This window comes from Ahaetulla prasina, chromosome 2 (assembly GCF_028640845.1).
Source record: "Ahaetulla prasina isolate Xishuangbanna chromosome 2, ASM2864084v1, whole genome shotgun sequence".
Classification (NCBI taxonomy): Eukaryota; Metazoa; Chordata; class Lepidosauria; order Squamata; family Colubridae; genus Ahaetulla; species Ahaetulla prasina.
The window spans coordinates 91,624,636-91,643,603 of NC_080540.1; the positions used below are offsets into that span (position 1 = coordinate 91,624,636).

General features: G+C 38.9%; 1 protein-coding gene across 2 annotated transcripts in view; it reads left to right on the plus strand.

Annotated features, from left to right (window-relative positions):
* Nucleotides 1-18,968, plus strand: part of ADAMTS2 (ADAM metallopeptidase with thrombospondin type 1 motif 2) — a 347,966-nt gene that overhangs the window by 278,672 nt on the left and 50,326 nt on the right. For both annotated transcript variants that reach the window (XM_058173814.1, XM_058173815.1), the window contains exons 8-10: nt 4,403-4,546; nt 6,073-6,205; nt 7,809-7,922. In XM_058173814.1, the coding sequence (XP_058029797.1) occupies nt 4,403-4,546; nt 6,073-6,205; nt 7,809-7,922 (391 nt within the window). The remainder of the gene's footprint in view (nt 1-4,402; nt 4,547-6,072; nt 6,206-7,808; nt 7,923-18,968) is intronic.

Sequence of the window (18,968 nt, forward strand, 5' to 3'; positions counted from 1 at the left end):
TGTAACAGCATTGTACAGGGTAATATGGATGGGTTCAGTTGTGCATTCATTTGTTATCCAATTAATAAGAGGTAGATTGAGGTCACCCAGGAAGATGAGAGGATATGGGCAAGAGGTAGCCCATGTTAGTAGTGTGTTTAACATGTTCACATGTGCGATGTCGTAGTCAGGGGCTCAGTAGCATAGCAAGAAGCGAAGAGTGATATTAAGGGACAGTTCGCATACAATAGTTTCAGGAAGAGCGAGTTTATGTGCAACTTGAATATTTTTTAGATTCAGTGACTTTTTGTAAAAGATAGCCATTCTATCTCCTCTGAGGGTTTCGCAATCTGACCGAAAAACATGATACTCTTTGTCTGAAATAAACCCTGCATTGCTGGAACAAATGTGTTGTGTAGGAAATAACTGTAATTGTTTTTCTCTTTCCCAGAAAGACACAGAGTCACCAGTGCACAAGGGAGAAAGAAGGGCAATGAGTCCATCCCCTCCATCATATTCCTGATGTTTGTTTTCTGTTTGGGAAGATGAAGATTTGTAGCAGGGCATAGTCTCTTTCCCTGTGAAGGCTCCCAAGCTATTTATTATTATTATTATTCTGGAAAAGAAGGGATCTAAATCAGTGTTTTCAAACTTGACGACTTATGATGTGTGGACTTTAATTCCCAGAGTTTCCCAGCCAACTTTTAAGAGTTGTCAAATTTGAAAAAACATTGATCTAAATAGAGATGGAAGCCTTCACAAACTGCCCTTGCTGCAGAAATTGTCTTTTGGTCGTCACTGGTTGTCATGAAAGAAAAGAGAGCCACTGACTCAACCTATTTTCCCCTTTGTTTAAAAATAAGGAGAGTAGGCTGCCTAATAGGATACTAGTAAAGCTGCCAAGCTTCCCTCCACATACTGGTGCTGCCCTCATGTAAAGGTCAGAAAGTTGTCTTTAGAACAGGCCAGAGGTGGGTTTCAGCAGGTTCTGACCAGTTCTGGAGAACTGGTAGAGGAAATTTTGAGTAGTTCGGAGAACCGGTAGTAAAAATTCTGACTGGCCTCACCCCCATCTATTCTCTGACTCCCAAGTCCCAGCTGATCAGGAGGAAATGGGGATTTTGCAGTAACCTTCCTCTAGAGTGGGGAGGGAATGGAGATTTTGCAGTATCCTTCCCCTGCAGTGGGGTGGGAATGGAGATTTTGCAGTAACCATCCCCTGGATTGGGGTGGGAATGGAGATTTTACAGTATCTTTCCCCTGCCACGCCCACCAAGCCATGCCCACCAAGCCACACTATGCCCACCAAGCCACACCCACAGAACCAGTAGTAAAAAATTTTGAAACCCACCACTGGAACATGCCTGTATTTGTATGCATTAGATTAACCCCAATTTGTGGCAAAGTGCCAGGGTTTTTAAAGCTTTGTAATTATTCTTTATGCAAAAAAGGAGTGTTTAAGCACTAAGCAACAAGGAGTTGACCCACTCTGGTAGATCAGATGTTTTGCAAGAATTGTATACAGGTAGTCCTCAACTTACAACAGTTCGTTTAGTGACCATTCAAAGTTACAACGGCACTGAAATAAATGTGACTTATGACTGTTTTTTATAGTTACAACCTTTTGCAGCAGCCCCATGATCATGAGATCAAAATTCAGATGCATGGAAACTGGTTCATATTTATGACCTTTGCTGTGCCCCAGTGTCATGTGAGCCCCTTTTGCGACCTTTGACAAGCAAGGTTAGTGGTGGAAGCCAGATTCACTTAACAACCAGGTTACTAACTTATCAACTGCAGAGATTCACTTAATAACTGTGGCAAGAAAAGTCATAAAATGGGGCAAAACTCACTTCACAAATGTCTCACTTAACAACAACAAAATTGGGCTCAGTTGTGGTCATAAGTCAAGGACTACATGAATTTTGTTTGCTGGATTTGGAAACAACTCATGGTCACAGTTTACCAAATTGCTTAACTTGCACAGTGTTTATCTGCATCAGTGGTGAAATATAAAATTTGTTACTACCGGTTCTGTGGGCGTGGCTTGATGGGGGAGGAGTAATGTGGCAGGGTGGGCGTGGGCAACTTCTTCTTTTTTTTTACTTTTAAAAGCATTTTTTCTACAACCTCTTCGGATGATTGTCAGAGGCTTTTGTTTTCTTTTAAAAGCTTTTTTTTTGTCTTTAAAAGAAAAAAAAGCCTCTAACAATCAGGCAACTCAGTTGGAATCGTCAGAGCCTTTTAAAAGCATTTATTTTACAACCTCTTCAGCAGAAGAGGTTGTAGAAAAAATGTTTTTAAAAGGGTCTGACGATCCCAGCTGAGCCACACAATTATCAGAGGCTTTTAAAAGTTAAAAAAAAAAAAAAAACCTCTGATGATCGTGCAGCTCAGCTGGGCATTGGGGGGTGCAGATTTTTGCTACCGGTTCTCCAAACCACCCGCCGCCATCGCTACCAGATCAGGCGATCCGGTCTGAACTGGAAGCATTTCACCCCTGATCTATACCGTTCTTGGGAATTTGAATCTGATGTTCTCAGGCAGGATTTTATTGTACTTTAGGAGTTGCTTTTTTGTTTCCTGAATTGAAAAACCTTTAGTGTCTCAAGAGGGTAAAAACTCCCAGAAATATATTTCTCCCAACACATTCTATTTAGTGGATAGTCAATGCTGTTTTTTATATTATGCACTGATTGCTTTCTGTCCTTTTAAAAATCCTGATTTATTAGGATTCTTAAGTTTGTACCTGAGCATGATTTGTTCTCTTTCTCCTCTAGCATTCGTAATTACTTATGACTGAAAAGTGAAGTAAACAGAACAAGGTCAAAAGGGAAATGTCATTTCCTGCATTACCACAGATGTCAGCAATGTTAGGGTGCAAGAATTTATCCTAAGGAGTCTCCATTAGAATTCACATTAAACTCTTAATGCATGAGCCTTAACAAGGAATAAAAAAAGGCAGTGTTGGCATGTTATTAGATAAAGTTCTCTGCCACTTGGTCAAATGAGGCAGTGCCCCACACAGATGAGTGACAATCAGCTGAAGCATTCACACACTCCGATTATGGGATGCATAAAAAGGACATTGACCTTATTGACCAGCTGGCCAGCAGAGCATTTTTAAGGCTGCCCAACAAGCAAGAGAAAAGGCTACCATTGCAATACTGTATAAAGGCAGAACAATAGTGGAGTAGATTGATTGATTGAGTGATAGTAGCAGTAAAAATAAATGGAGCACTAGAAGGCATCTTCATAAAGACATAAGGGGGTTCTAAGGGGTTGCCACAAAGGAGGGCGGGTCAACCTATTCTCCAAAGCACCTGAAAGCAGGACAAGAAGCAATGGATGGAAACTAATCAAGGAGAGAAGCAACCTAGAACTAAGGAGAAATTTCCTGACAGTTGGAACAATTAATCAGTGGAACAACTTGCCTCCAGAAGTTGTGAATGCTCCAACACTGGAAAATTTTAAGAAGAAATTGGACAACTATTTCTTTGAAATGGTATAAATTTTCCTGCCTGAGCAGGGGGTTGGACAAGGAGACCTCCAAGGTTCCTTCCAACTCTGATATTATGTTATTCTGACATCTTCAACCACCTCCTGCTTCAGGAGCCAGGACATCATAATACCATTGAAGCTAATATTCAAGGTGTAGACCTGGATGGCAGACCAGTGGGAACTCCCATCTTTGACCTGGATCAAATAATAATAATAATGATAATAATAATAATAATAATTTAATTTGTATACCGCCTTTCTCCCGAAGGACTCAGGGCAGTTCACAGCCAAATAAAAATTGACAATAAATAGGTACAATACAAGTAAAAACAGTAATAAAAAACTTATTAAATTTGGCCCATAATTAAAATAAAACCATAAAACCCCAATTAAAATACAAATAATAAAACTAATTCTATGCCAGTCCTGCACAGAAGAATAGATACGTCTTCAGCTCGTGGCGGAAGGTCCGGAGATCAGGAAGTTGACGAAGTCCTGGGGGAAGCTCATTCCAGAGGGTAGGAGCCCCCACAGAGAAGGCCCTCCCCCTGGGGGTCGCCAGCCAACATTGTTTGGCTAACGGCACCCTGAGGAGGCCTCCCTGTGGGAGCGCACGGGTCGGTGGGAGGCAAATGGTGGCAGAAGGCGATCCCGTAAATACCCCGGTCCTAAGCCATGGAGCGCTTTAAAGGTGGTAACCAGCACCACCTTTAAGTAAATTAAGCCACTTTTCAACAGTGTCCTGATATACAGACTTCACAGCAGAAGCCACGCTGGCTACAGTAGGCAGAGGGTGATTGGGTGGTCTGTGTTTGGAAAAAATCAGACTAAACCATGAATAACTGCATTGCAAGAAGAATAAACATCTGCTTTTATTAATTTTTTTAAGCACTCCCCTTTGTTCTGACTTGTTTTCTTCTAGATTAGGCATGGAACATGATGGCCAAGGGAACCGATGTGGGGATGAAGTGCGGATGGGAAGTATAATGGCACCGCTGGTCCAGGCCGCATTCCATCGCTTCCATTGGTCTCGCTGCAGCCAACAGGAACTAAACCGATACCTGCAGTGAGTACAAGGACGGAGAAGGATCAGTACTCAAGAGTCATATGGCACGATTTCATTAGCTAGAAAGCATGGTGCTGAATCAAAAAAAATTTCCTGCTGGAAAAAGCTAAACAAATTAAATGAAATTTGTTGTCCCAGACTAATTTATTATGCCACGGTGGTGCAGTGGTTAGAGTGCAGTACTGCAGGCTACTTCTGCTGACTGCTGGCTGCCTTCAATTTGGCAGTTCAAATCTCACTGGCTCAAGGTTGACTCAGCCTTCCATCCTTCCAAGGTGGGTAAAATGAGGATCCAGATTGTTGGGGGCAACAGGCTGACTCTATAAACCGTTTAGAGAGGGCTGTAAAGCACTGTGAAGCGGTATATAAGTCTAAGTGCTATTGCTATTTGCTCTGCACTAAGTGAGGTTCACTTCTAAATAACCGTTCATTGGATTCCTTTGTAAGGAAGTACCAAGGCTATTTTGTAAGCAGTTACATCTTTTATTTTTTCAGAATAAGATTCTTCTCAGTTCTGATTTTCAAAGTAATTTTTTTATTAGTTAAAACACATAGGAATAAATACATGTTTGTAAAATCCAGTCCCTTTAAAGTTACATTTATTAAATAACAAAACTGTTTGGGGTTTATGTTTTTAAGAAAGAACATTGGCAAAGAAAAGTGTCATTGATGAATAAAAATTGTCTCTGTGACAGCATGGTGCCCTCTTTCAAAGATAAAATAGGGATATGCCCTGAATAGTGTGAGTGGATTCTTATAATTGCCATCTCTGTATTTGTGATTTTAAGGAGGGGGTTTCACTTTTGAGTTTAATTATCGAAGATTCGGGTAATTTCATCTTGTTAGATAACCAGATGGGTCCTTGTTACTAAACTCTTGCTTAAGTAACACATGTTAGCATAATTTTTGAAGTGAAAATACAATTATAATTTTTTTTGTTGCATCAAATATGCTCAATTTGCCAAGCTTGGTCCTTATGTTTATTTTTTTCACTCTTATATTTCCATTAGCAATATGTAAAAGAAAAAAGAAAAGAAATGAGAATCACACCATAAAACTGTAGAAAGGTTACAGACATAATTAAATTATTATACCAATCATTTTTATTTAATTTAAACTGCTTCCATTAAATGCCGGTCATTTTTCACCAAACAGATGAATCTAATAACAGCCAATAAATAACTTATTATGCATATAGAAATAGTTTCATCTCTATTTATAGCAACTTCTTTTTTAATTATTCTTGTCCTCTCCAGATGACTCTCCCAAGGTGTTTATTATAGAGAGAAAATTCCCTTGCAAATGAGGGTTATAACTGAGGGTTATAATAAAAGTTCTCTTGTTTCAGATGCTAATTTACTAAAGTGAACGCTGGGTTTGATATACCTAAGTATGAAGTGTACTTTCTGAACTCATTTCTGAGAAAGCATGTCTTTGATTATGCTGGGAACAACCATGGACCGAAACTCACAATGCTTAAAACCTCCCACAATCCATTTGTGTGACAGTGACTTTGTCCATTGTAGTTCCTACGATTGCTTGCGTGATGATCCCTTTGACCATGATTGGCCTTCCCTTCCTCAACTGCCAGGACTCCACTACTCCATGAATGAGCAGTGCCGCTTTGATTTTGGTTTGGGCTACATGATGTGCACAGCTGTGAGTATTTAATCGAACTCTGCTGGCCCTTATCCAGGGCCTTTGAAAGCATCCCCAAATAACTTTAAAAGGGAGCATCAGAAGATGGACAGCTTTGCTTACTAACAATCTATGAGGTGTCTCGGAAAGTTGTGTAAACATCCTGTTTTCAAAAAACTGGAATGCTAACAATTATGATGCTATAATTTTATTAGAGGGTTTTGGAAATACAAGATCTATGGAAAGAAGAGGCTTTGATTACAATTAACTCCCAGAGTTCCAGGGATTGGTTGCATAAGGGTTTTTCTTCTGCCTTATGTAGGAGGGAATTAGATGCATGTACTCAATAACCTGTCATGGTTATTTAGTGAGCGCAGCTATCAACCCGTACATGTATTATCCAGCTTTTCCAAAAGCAGAAGACTTGATTTATCTATCCCCAGACTTCTTTCCCCCAAATCCTAAGAAATTTACAAAACAATCATTGGATAATTAAAGAGCCTCCACCCCTTTAAAACAATTTTGAAAGCTGCAAGCAATGCAAAAAGTGTCATAGATTTAAAACGTTTTTCAGTCACAAACTGAATAAAAAACAGTAAAATAAAATTACTGCTAAAAAGAAATGCCCTTCAGATTCTGAAAAGTTATTAATTGCAAAGCAAGAAGGACTTCCATGGAAAGGCTGCTTAAGGCAAAGCTGGCCACCAAAGACTTTTACTAGAATGAGTTAAACTTAGCACATAATATTTTCTTCTGGCTCAGGGGCTTTCTGTGGCATGTAAATAATTGAAACAGGGCTTCTTGTCCCCAACCCAATTCTGGCCAACCAGGAAGACAACCTCTCCCAATTCTGGCATGGAATTAATTTGATTTTCCAGATTTTCACTCTCCACAAAACATATGGCATGTGTATATACACACACACAGAGAGAGAGAGAGAGAGAGAGAGAGAGAGAGAGAGGGAGAGAGTATAATGTCTTCTGTTGAGCGAAAGTGACTAGCCATGGATTTTCCATGATCTGAGCAAAAGATCCTGTTGTGATAAGTAATCGTCGTTCCATTTGATCTTCTTCTTTTTTGGATGATTTAGATATTGATAATGCTACTATAACATGTCCAGTTTAAGCCTGTAGTTATCAGTAAAAAATTCTTTATCTTCAAAGCCATCAGTGTCTTCTTATCCTGATAAGGATGATAAGTAGATAGATTTTTATTTTTTTTAATTTTTTTTTATTTGCATTTATATCCTGCCCTTCTCTACCGATAAATAGGTACCGGTAGATAAGAAACATTTTCGTGACTGTTTAGCCCTCTCAAAGTAGATAATGCATTTACAAAACTCATAAAACAAACCGATAGTAGAAACAAACTACAAAATTCACATGGAGTCCAACTAAAGAAGAGTTAGTTGGGAAAGTCCAACTCAAATAACAGCAAAATGGGAGCTGCTATCAGGATACTTGTAGATCTACATTCCTTCCAGCATCCACTCTTTTCTCAGTTCAGTCCTAACTGTCCTCTATATAAGGATAGTCTCTTAGTAATGTATTCTAATTGCCAACATAAATTTAATTGCATAGAAGCTTTGAAAAAGCCATTAGTAATATAAATACTTTTTTTCTAGTTCCGCACCTTTGATCCTTGCAAGCAGCTGTGGTGCAGTCATCCTGATAATCCCTACTTCTGCAAAACAAAGAAAGGACCTCCGTTGGATGGAACTATGTGTGCTCCTGGAAAGGTAAGCATCTTTGCCTCATGTCTCAGGTAGAAAAAGAAGAGAGAGAGAAAGTTTAATATCCTCTTCAGGTTTAGTGGGAAGCTGTTTCCATCAGAAAGAGTTAAAAGATCAGGAAGCAAAAGGACAGAAGAGTTTTAAAATATTTGCCATAACTAAAGACCATAACTAAAAATACGGAATGCAGGAAATTAGGAGTTTAACTATTTAAAATGAATGATATGAACTCTCAGAAAAATTGGAAGAACATTTTTAAAAAGTGTTTGACCTTAGTTTATCAATTCTGTATTAGCAGACAAAAAATTTGCCTCTCAATATGTCTAAAGCCCCATTCACCACTTTACAGATGCATAAAATCCTATCTGCTATATTTTGCCTATGCATACAATATCAAAAATCCCATTCAGCTTTAGAATAGAATTTTTATTAATTGGCCAAGTGTGATTGGACACACAAGGAATTTGTCTTGGTGCATATGCTCTCAGTGTACATAAAAGAAAAAATACCTTCATCAAGGTACAACATTTACAGCACAAATGATGGTCATAGGGTACAATTTAACCCTTAATAATAGCAACAAAAAGTTACAGTCATACAGTCATAAGTGGAAAGAGATTGGTGATGGAAATAATGAGAAGATTAATAGTAGTGTAGATTTAGTAAATAGTTTGACAGTGTTGAGGGAATTATTTGTTTAGCAGAGTGATGGCCTTCGGAAAAAAACTGTTCTTGTGTCTAGTTGTTCTGGTGTGCAGTGCTCTATAGCATCGTTTTGAGGGTAGGAGTTGAAACAGTTTATGTCCAGGATGTGAGGGATCTGTAAATATTTTCACGGCCCTCTTCTTGATTCACGCAATATGCAGGTCCTCAATGGAAGGCCGGTTGGTAGCAATTATTTTTTCTGCAGTTCTAATTATCCTCTGAAGTCTGTGTTTTTCTTGTTGGGTTGCAGAACTGAACAAGTCAGTTATAGAGGTGCAAATGACAGACTCAATAATTCCTCTGTAGAACTGGATCAGTAGCTCCTTGGGCAGTTTGAGCTTTCTGAATTGGCGCAGAAAGAACAGTCTTTGTTGTTCTTTTTTGATGATGTTTTTTATGTTAGCTGTCCATTTGAGATCTTGCAATACGATAGAACCTAGAAATTTGAAGGTTTCTACTGTTGATACTGTGTTGTCTAGTATTGTGAGAGGTGGAAGTATGGAAGGGTTTCTCCTAAAGTCTACCACCATTTCTACAGTTTTGAGTGTGTTCAATTCCAGATTGTTTCGGTCGCACCACAAGGCTAGTCGTTTGACCTCTTGTCTATATGTGGATTCGTCATTGTCTCGAATGAGACCAATCACTGTTGTGTCATCTGCAAACTTCAGTAGTTTAACAGATGGATCATTGGAGATGCAGTCATTGGTATACAGAGAGAAGAGAAGTGGGGAGAGCACACAGCCTTGGGGGGCCCCTGTGCTAATTGTACAGGTATCTGATGTGATCCTGCTTAGCTTCACCTGCTGCTTCCTGTTTGTTATCAGCCATTTTGTTTGTTTCCTGTTTGTTATTAGCCATTTTGCTTTTATGAATAGCCTTTCCTCATCATTAGTGCATTAAACCAAAGGAATTAAAGGGATGGTACTTGATCATTTCCCCAGTTTGCAACTCAGGTTGTATACAGGCTTTGATGAATCTGTTGCTAGATCAGCCTTGCCAGGTAGACCAGACAGGAAAAAGGACCAGATATGCTAATTCTGCTTTATTGTAAAGTTACATTAACAGGATTTTGCAGAAAGTTCAATTTTTCCCGCTGTCTCCTTTACAGCCCAAAAAACTAGGGTGGATTCCTTCTTGAGCCTCTTGTCTCACCCACTGTCCAGCTGGAGTCTATGTTGCCTCTTATTTGACCATTTTCCAGGCAGCAATTCTTCTACCCCTTTCCCAAGTTTTTGTCTCACATTGCCATTATACTCCTGACTCAAGGGGTAGATCTTATCTGGTTTTGCTTTCATCCAAATTCCTATCAGTTGAATTGCCTGCAAATAAAGCGAGGATGAAATCCAGAAATCTGAGGATCTTCGGCTCTGAGGCAAATTTGGGGTTCCACAGGGGAAAGCAGAAATGGAAATGAAGGTCCCATTGTGTTGGTTCTAAAATAACCCTTTTATTAAACAATTTAATAAAAGTATTCCAAATACACTGAACTCTATAGAAAAGCTTTATTCTTATTTTTTTCCACAATACACCCATTAGCAGTCATACAGATTAATAAAAGAGTCTCATGGTTTATTAAGATCCTCAAGAAGAAGAAATAAATAGAAGTAATGAGGGTAATAAAAGCAAAAATAGCAATGCAGCATTTCCTTTTGAGGGGAAATGTATTTATTGCTATTGTAGAGCACAAAATTGTTATTTCAGATAACAACATTATGGCCATTTTCAAAAATATGCTGAAGACGAAACTATGAACATGCCAAAGAGAAAAATATACAGGAGCTAATTTAAATTATCAGTATAAGATTACCAATCTCATCTTGAAGGGCTTTTTAACTTTTCACATATATGATTTCTTACATGCCTGAGTGTTTGCATTTTTAATGATGTTATTAGCTGGTGAGTAAATGGAGGAATGGGAAGGAGAAGAGGGAAAACAAAAGAAGGAAGCATCCTTAAAGACAGAAAATGGTGCTCCCCTTGCAAGTGTATCTTTCATTTGGTACAAAGCACCTGTAAATTGGAAATATGTGTTGATGGATATGCTTCATTCGTTTCCTGGCTCAGTCAGAAAGATCAAGCTACCTTTTTGAAAATAACTCAGCTTATATTCAAGTCAACTTTGTTTTCCCTGTAGAACAGGAGTGTCAAACTGGCGACTCATGGGCCGGATGCATTACGCACAGGCCATGGCCATCCCGGCTTCATGAAGGCAAAAAAGTCACAATACGTCACATGACATGATCGAGTTTGACACCCATGTTCTGGAGGTAAATCAAGCCCCTGTAATCATCTGGCTCCCCAGCTAATTCTACCTACATTTATTGATCATTCTTTTCCTTACTTTCCATCTCATTTATCGAATTCTGGCATTTGTCAGGGTTCCAAGTTACACCCCCAATGAAAGAAGCCTCCGAGGCTTGAATTTCTTCAAAGTTACATTTTATTAGAGATGTCATATTGGCACATCTGGGAAAACCCGAACCTGAAAGTTTCCACGTTTTCCCCACCCAAAGAAAAGTTCAAAACCCTGTCCAACACCACAAGCCCATCACATGATCCAATCAAAGCACCGTCCTAACTAGAGATGCCTCCCAGGTCCAGCGTCCCAGGTGCAGGGCAAGATGGCCTTGACTTTCTGAGAAAGGAATGACTATATATCACCCATGTTCCATACAATCTCACAGCAGTAAATGTGGCAAGCCTGAAGGCCCAATACAAAAGATGGCTTCCAGGTCTGACAGCATTCTAGTTCCAGGAATAGCAAGCCACTAAGAGTGGGAGAATCTGCCCTTTTTCTTAACTTAACTGAATTCAAATGGATCACCTTAAAAGCCCCATAGACATATAATAGATTCACTGAGTAAATCAAGCACTGCTTTATCCAAATGTAATCCACCTGTCTGGTCTGAACATCTCCTATTGAGAATTCCTCCTTCCCTCCCACCCAACTCCCTATAAAAACAAAATGTGCATGTGACATTGCATAGGCAACAGGCCTTGTCTATGGAAGTCCTGACATTGTGGAACACACTTTTCCCAAAAACACATTTGACCTCCGCCTTCCTTACATTTCTCATACTGGAAAAAACTATATTTATCCCAACATGATTTAGTTGATGGTAGAATTTTTATGATTTGTTCTGGGTTGATTATATGATTTATAAATCATATCAATGATTTAATGGATTGTAGAATTTTATGATTTGTTCTGGGTTGATTATATGATTTATAAATCATATCAATGATTTAATGGATTGTAGAATTTTATGATTTGTTCTGGGTTGATTATATGATTTATAAATCATATCAATGATTTAATGGATTGTAGAATTTTATGATTTGTTCTGGGTTGATTATATGATTTATAAATCATATCAATGATTTAATGGATTGTAGAATTTTATGATTTGTTCTGGGTTGATTATATGATTTATAAATCATATCAATGATTTAATGGATTGTAGAATTTTTATGATTTTTTTCTGGTTGGATTTATGTTTTGAGCTTTGAAGTTTACTACCGAAACTGAAATGACTGGGCCAGTCAGCAAATACTACTTATATAGTACCAAATTACTGCTCAATATCAATATCTGTGTATTTTTCACATGTATCAGTTAAATAAATCCTGATGGAAATTAAATTATTCTGTATTTTTTAAGAGAAAGATTCCAACAATTGACATATAGAATGATATTTTCAGTAAGAAGTGATGATGTCTCCAGTCTTGTCATTGTCCTGACCTTTCACCCACTTGATTTGGATTTTCTGCTAGGAACAGGTCCTTCACTAAAGCAAAATGTGCATGTGACAGCTGTGTTTAATAACAGGCTTCTTACAGCCTGAGCCACACCGCGGCCCTTACTTCTACTCAGTTATTGTAAATACTTAAGTAAATTTCATGGGATTACTTATGGTTTTATTAGTGTGTAGTCTCACAGAGATCTATGCTTATCACTATCACTCCAATTCTTCCTGAAAATTTTCTTAGGTAGAAGGAATACAAAAGATAGGTAAAGGTAAAGCACATATGTGCTAGTCGTTCCCAACTCTAGCTCCCTTTCAAAGCCGAAGAGCCAGCGCTGTCCGAAGACGTCTCCATGGTTATGTGGCCGGCATGACTAAATGCCAAAGGTGCACAGAGCACTGTTATCTTCCCACCAAAGATGGTCCCTATTTTTCTACTTACATTTTTTTTACTTGCTTTTGAACTGCTTGGTTAGCAAAAGCTGGGACAAGTAACGGGAGCTCACCCCATTATGCGGCACATTATGTGGATTCGAACCACTGAACTGCCGATCTTTCGATCAACAAGCTCAGCGTCTTAGCCACTGAGCCACCATATCCCCTATAATAGTTGCAGTTTAATATAATGTGATAAGCTAAGCTTGTAATGCACTAAATTGTATGTTAATTGTAATAGTTTTTTTGACATTAGAACTATGTATGAAATCATGTAAATTAGTAACAAACAAGTATTACCTTACGTTTATGACAAATGGCAACAAAGTTGTTTCTATTTTTGTTTGTAGATCCGTATCAGAGCTCTTGGCAAAGATCTGCTTCTTGTAATATGTAATATTACAAAGTAATATGTAATTTATGTAATATAGAAATGTAATTATTTTCCAAATTATATCATTTCAGATTGATTTACCTAGTTTGAGTGAGCTTCTGTACGAAATAATTCCTTGCATACCAAAAACTCTCATGTCAGGACAAATGGTTAAATTAGATTTGTTTTCTATCTGACCTCTGGTCTCTTTGCAGTAAACTTAACTTTTATTTGGTATATCATGAAACACAGTTTTTTTCCACTGAGAAATAGTCCAAGTAAGCTATTTTGACCAACTAATCTGAATAGTTTCCTGAGAAAAAGTTTTAATATTCCATAGAAATGAGAGCTCAGTTACAGAACAGTGGAAGCGGATGGGAAATTGCAATGGAAAGAAACATAATCAGATTTGATGTGGAAAAGAAGAAAAGTAATTGATTGCTTTTAACAAAAAACAGTCCTTTAAACTCCCTCCCTCACATCATCAAGTGATTTGCCTTTGAACTCGTATCTCAACCAATGGGAGGCAATATCAAAAGCCAATACTGTAGTATACAACTGAGAAATGCTCTTCTAAAGGATTTTTCAGACATTTCTGAAATTAGCAGGATCCCATTTGGTGGATTGAATGACAAAATTTTAATGGGAGAGCCCATTTGGCATAGTGGTGTTGGCCTAGAAACCAGGAGACAGTGAGTTCTAGTCTCCATTAGGCATGAAAGCATGAATGACTTAGCATGATTTTGGGCTACATACAGACATATATACAGAGGCTGTAAACTTTCTATCCTAGACAATAATCCAAAAGCATATTATTGCTTTAAAAAATCTATTGATAGACTCCCAGTGATAGGGACAACATCATATTTCCAGAGCTATATGAGAACTGTTTTGATCCCCCGTCCTTTTCCCGTTCCCCAGATGGTCAAGACCCTCAGAGCCTGGGCCTTCGGCTGATGTTATGCAACGCACGGTCCGTAGTCAATAAGGCCCCCCTAATACACAATCTTATTCAGGGGGGCGCTGCGGACCTTATAGGCGTTACGGAAACCTGGCTGGGCACGGAAGGGGGCGTGCCCCTTGTTGAGATGTGCCCACCGGGTTTCCGTGCATTCCATCAGCTGAGGGCTCAGGGTAGGGGTGGGGGGGTGGCGGTTGTGATTAGAGAGAGCCTAGAGCCGAGGGAGACCACTGTACCTCAGATTGCTGGGTGCGAATCCCTTTTTGTGAGATGGGGTCATAGGTGTCAGATGGGATTACTGATCGCGTACCTGGCTCCTTGCTGCGTGACAGTCACCCTGCCCGAGCTCCTGGAGGTACTGGCTGGGGTGGCAGTTGAGACCCCCAGACTTTTAGTCATGGGGGACTTTAACTTGCCATCTTCCGGCTCGTCATCGACGGCAGCTCGGGAGTTCATGGCTTCCATGATGGCCTTGGACCTGACCCAAGTAGTTGATGGCCCTACTCACATTGGGGGTGGCACTCTGGACTTGATTTTTGTCTCTGGTCAGTGGTTGAGAGATCTGGACTTGAAGGAAATAGTCATTGAACCTTTGTCATGGTCAGATCACTCTCTTCTTCGCCTGGACTTTCTGACCGCTATTCCCCACCGCAGGGAGACGGAGCCGATACGTTGGTTCCGTCCCAGGCACCTGATGGACCCGGAGGGGTTCCGGACGGAGCTTGGGCCATTTCCTGAGGGTCTGGCTCACGGCTCGGCTGAGGAACTTGTTGCGCCTGGGAACAGGGCGGCGGCCTTAGACCGAGTCGTGCCTTTGGCCTCTGACCCGGCGCAGGTCCCAACCGCCCTTGGTTCTCCGAGGAGCTGCGAGGATGAAGCGCCAGAGAAGACGCCTAGAGAGTTCCTGGAGGTCTAGCTGCTCGAGGCTGATCGACACTAGTGAAGTCCTATACTAGACTTACCTAGTGGCATTGAGGAAGCGAGGCGTAGCTACGCCTCCCTCATTGCATCGGCAGATAACCGCCCAGCCGCCCTGTTTCGGGTGACTCGCCCTCTTACATCAGGGGAGGGATGACCTCTGTATGATAATCATCACTTCAGTTTGAAGGTGGCTGCTGCAAACCCTGATTATTGCTGACACTTTTCAATACATCTCTCTGAGGGTGCTCTCAGAATGATCACTACAGGACCCCCGGTTGGATGTCTGTCAGGTGAAAGGAAATTACCCATGCAATATTAGGGAAAGTGCACATGTATGGATGGAAACTGATCAAGGAGAGAAGCAACCTGGAATTAAGGAGAAACTTCCTAACAGTGAGAACCATTAACCAGTGGAATAGCTTGCCATCAGAAGTTGTGGGTGCTTCATCACTGCAGGTTTTTAAGAAGAGACTGGACAGTCACTTTTCTGAAATGTTATAGGGTCTCCTGCTTGAGCAGGGGGTTGGATTAGAAGACCTAAAAGATCCCTTTCAGCTCTATTCTGATTGATTGACATAAAAGAGAATGTTGGATAGAAAGTGTTTATGAAAACGATGGAACCTTCTCTGTCCTCATATGGTGGTCATCTTCACTACAGAATGAAGGCTGTAGAGTCTGATAAGGTGGTACTTACTGGGTTGCTTATGGAAGATGAACATATTTGTTTCTTTTGATGGTCCTAGATCACTTTATGATCAGGAAAAAAAATTGCTTCTCAATAGCAGTTCATGGAGAAAATGAATGTCGTACTCATATCTTGCTTTTAGGTTTCACATTGGCCCAGTCATTTTAGAAAGATCATGCTAGACTCCAAGAGCTTTCTAGTTTTTAAGTCTTACCAAATGATAAATTGTTACCCAGTAAATGGCTCTTTGCATCTATTGGTGCTCAGGAATCAAAATGCATTTTAATGTGGGATGTGTTCAAGGCCTTTAATAAATTCCATTCTATGTAGCAAAAAATATTTTATTAATCATGTAATAATTTATTATTATTATTATTAACCTGTAGATGCTTCTGATAGAGTAGCCTTCAGATGAACTTTTCAATTTTTGTTGTAATAGCTTAGATCAAAATTCTATTCAATTCCAGTTTCTCTGAGGTTTTTTGTGTTATCTGCTGCAATTTATTTGCAGCTATTTCTATCTTTTACATATTTACTTTTTAATGCTGTTTCAACCTTTATTTATATTTAAGACATATGAATAAACTTTATTTCTATCCTTAAACTTGCATATTAAGTCAACAGCCTATTAGCAAATATTTAAATATTTTGCTGTCAGGTGTATAGAGCACTATTAGCCCTAATGCACTACCATGAATTAGGCTTCCTGCTATCTCTCGATCACACCAGTCTCCAGGAAAACATTGTCCCATATTATCTTTTATCTTAAAAGAATGAAGTCTCCTGACTCAATTTACTTCTACTCAGTTATTGTAAAAACTTAAGTAAATTTCATGGGATTACTTATGGTTTTATTAGTGTGTAGTCTCACAGAGATCTATGCTTATCACTATCACTCCAATTCTTCCTGAAAATTTTCTAGGTAGAAAGAATACAAAAGATAGGTAAAGGTAAAGCACATATGTGCTAGTCGTTCCCAACTCTAGCTCCCTTTCAAAGCCGAAGAGCCAGCGCTGTCCGAAGACGTCTCCATGGTCATGTGGCCGGCATGACTAAATGCCAAAGGTGCACAGAGCACTGTTATCTTCCCACCAAAGATGGTCCCTATTTTTCTACTTACATTTTTTTTACTTGCTTTTGAACTGCTTGGTTAGCAAAAGCTGGGACAAGTAACGGGAGCTCACCCCATTATGTGGCACTAGGGATTCGAACCACTGAACTGCCGATCTTTCGATCAACAAGCTCAGCGTCTTAGCCACTGAGCCACCATATCCCCTATAATAGTTGCAGTTTAATATAATGTGATAAGCTAAGCTTGTAATGCACTAAATTGTATGTTAATTGTAATAGTTTTTTTGACATTAGAACTATGTATGAAATCATGTAAATTAGTAACAAACAAGTATTACCTTACGTTTATGACAAATGGCAACAAAGTTGTTTCTATTTTTGTTTGTAGATCCATATCAGAGTTCTTGGCAAAGATCTGCTTCTTGTAATATGTAATATTACAAAGTAATATGTAATTTATGTAATATAGAAATGTAATTATTTTCCAAATTATATCATTTCAGATTGATTTACCTAGTTTGAGTGAGCTTCTGTACGAAATAATTCCTTGCATACCAAAAACTCTCATGTCAGGACAAATGGTTAAATTAGATTTGTTTTCTATCTGACCTCTGGTCTCTTTGCAGTAAACTTAACTTTTATTTGGTATATCATGAAACACAGTTTTTTTCCACTGAGAAATAGTCCAAGTAAGCTATTTTGACCAACTAATCTGAATAGTTTCCTGAGAAAAAGTTTTAATATTCCATAGAAATGAGAGCTCAGTTACAGAACAGTGGAAGCGGATGGGAAATTGCAATGGAAAGAAACATAATCAGATTTGATGTGGAAAAGAAGAAAAGTAATTGATTGCTTTTAACAAAAAACAGTCCTTTAAGCTCCCTCCCTCACATCATCAAGTGATTTGCCTTTGAACTCATATCTCAACCAATGGGAGGCAATATCAAAAGCCAATACTGTAGTATACAACTGAGAAATGCTCTTCTAAAGGATTTTTCAGACATTTCTGAAATTAACAGGATCCCATTTGGTGGATTGAATGACAAAATTTTAATGGGAGAGCCCATTTGGCATAGTGGTGTTGGCCTAGAAACCAGGAGACAGTGAGTTCTAGTCTCCATTAGGCATGAAAGCATGAATGACTTAGCATGATTTTGGGCTACATACAGACATATATACAGAGGCTGTAAACTTTCTATCCTAGACAATAATCCAAAAGCATATTATTGCTTTAAAAAGTCTATTGATAGACTCCCAGTGATAGGGACAACATCGTATTTCCAGAGCTATATGAGAACTGTTTTGATTTGAACAGGATTCCATCATACAATAAGTAACAAATATGCTTTTGATACAGTTTAACAAACATTAATTTTCTTTTTACTGTGCATTTCTTACTAATGTTAAGTGCTCCTTCAGCTATTAATTTAGTCATGGTAAATAGTGATCATTCATTTTCTAATATTCTGAATGTTTATAAAAGCAGATTCAATCTCCTCTGTTAAATTCATTAAAAAAATGAATAGCTCTCTGCTTCAACATTGTCAGATGTGTTGCTTGGAACACTGTTAGTGAAACAGAACATAATGATAATCAATTAAATATGTGAGTTCAGAAAAACAACAATTCCTCCTCTCCCATCTACAAACATGTAGTTATTGTGATTTCATATCCCTATTCCCAGTGCCCTTTAGTAAAACACACGCCAATCTGAGCATGGATGACGTGTTAAGAAAATACTTTGGCTTAGTAACAGCTGAGGAAATTAAGTGCCAGAAAAGCATTTTTTTTGGTGTTGGTTTTGTTTAGTTTGCTTTAGCTAGCAGAAGCCTTCACTGAATGCTTCCCATCCATAAATTCTGGAATGGGGTAACTGAATTCCATATTTATCAGCAGTCAAATTCTGTAAATAATGGAGATAAAATTATCCCTGAAAGAATGGAGTATTTCACCCGAAGAATTCCCTAATTCTTATGGGACAGGGAGATTTGTTTATCTGCTTTGACTATTTTTCTCCATCATTATGCTGAAACTGTGGCAACAGCTAGATCATCTTGCTGACCAGAGGATTCTGTAGTGTACTGTAGCTTCAGGATAACATCTGGCCAGAAAATCTTTTGGATATTTCTGAAGAGGCTGATTGTAGAAGAATTAA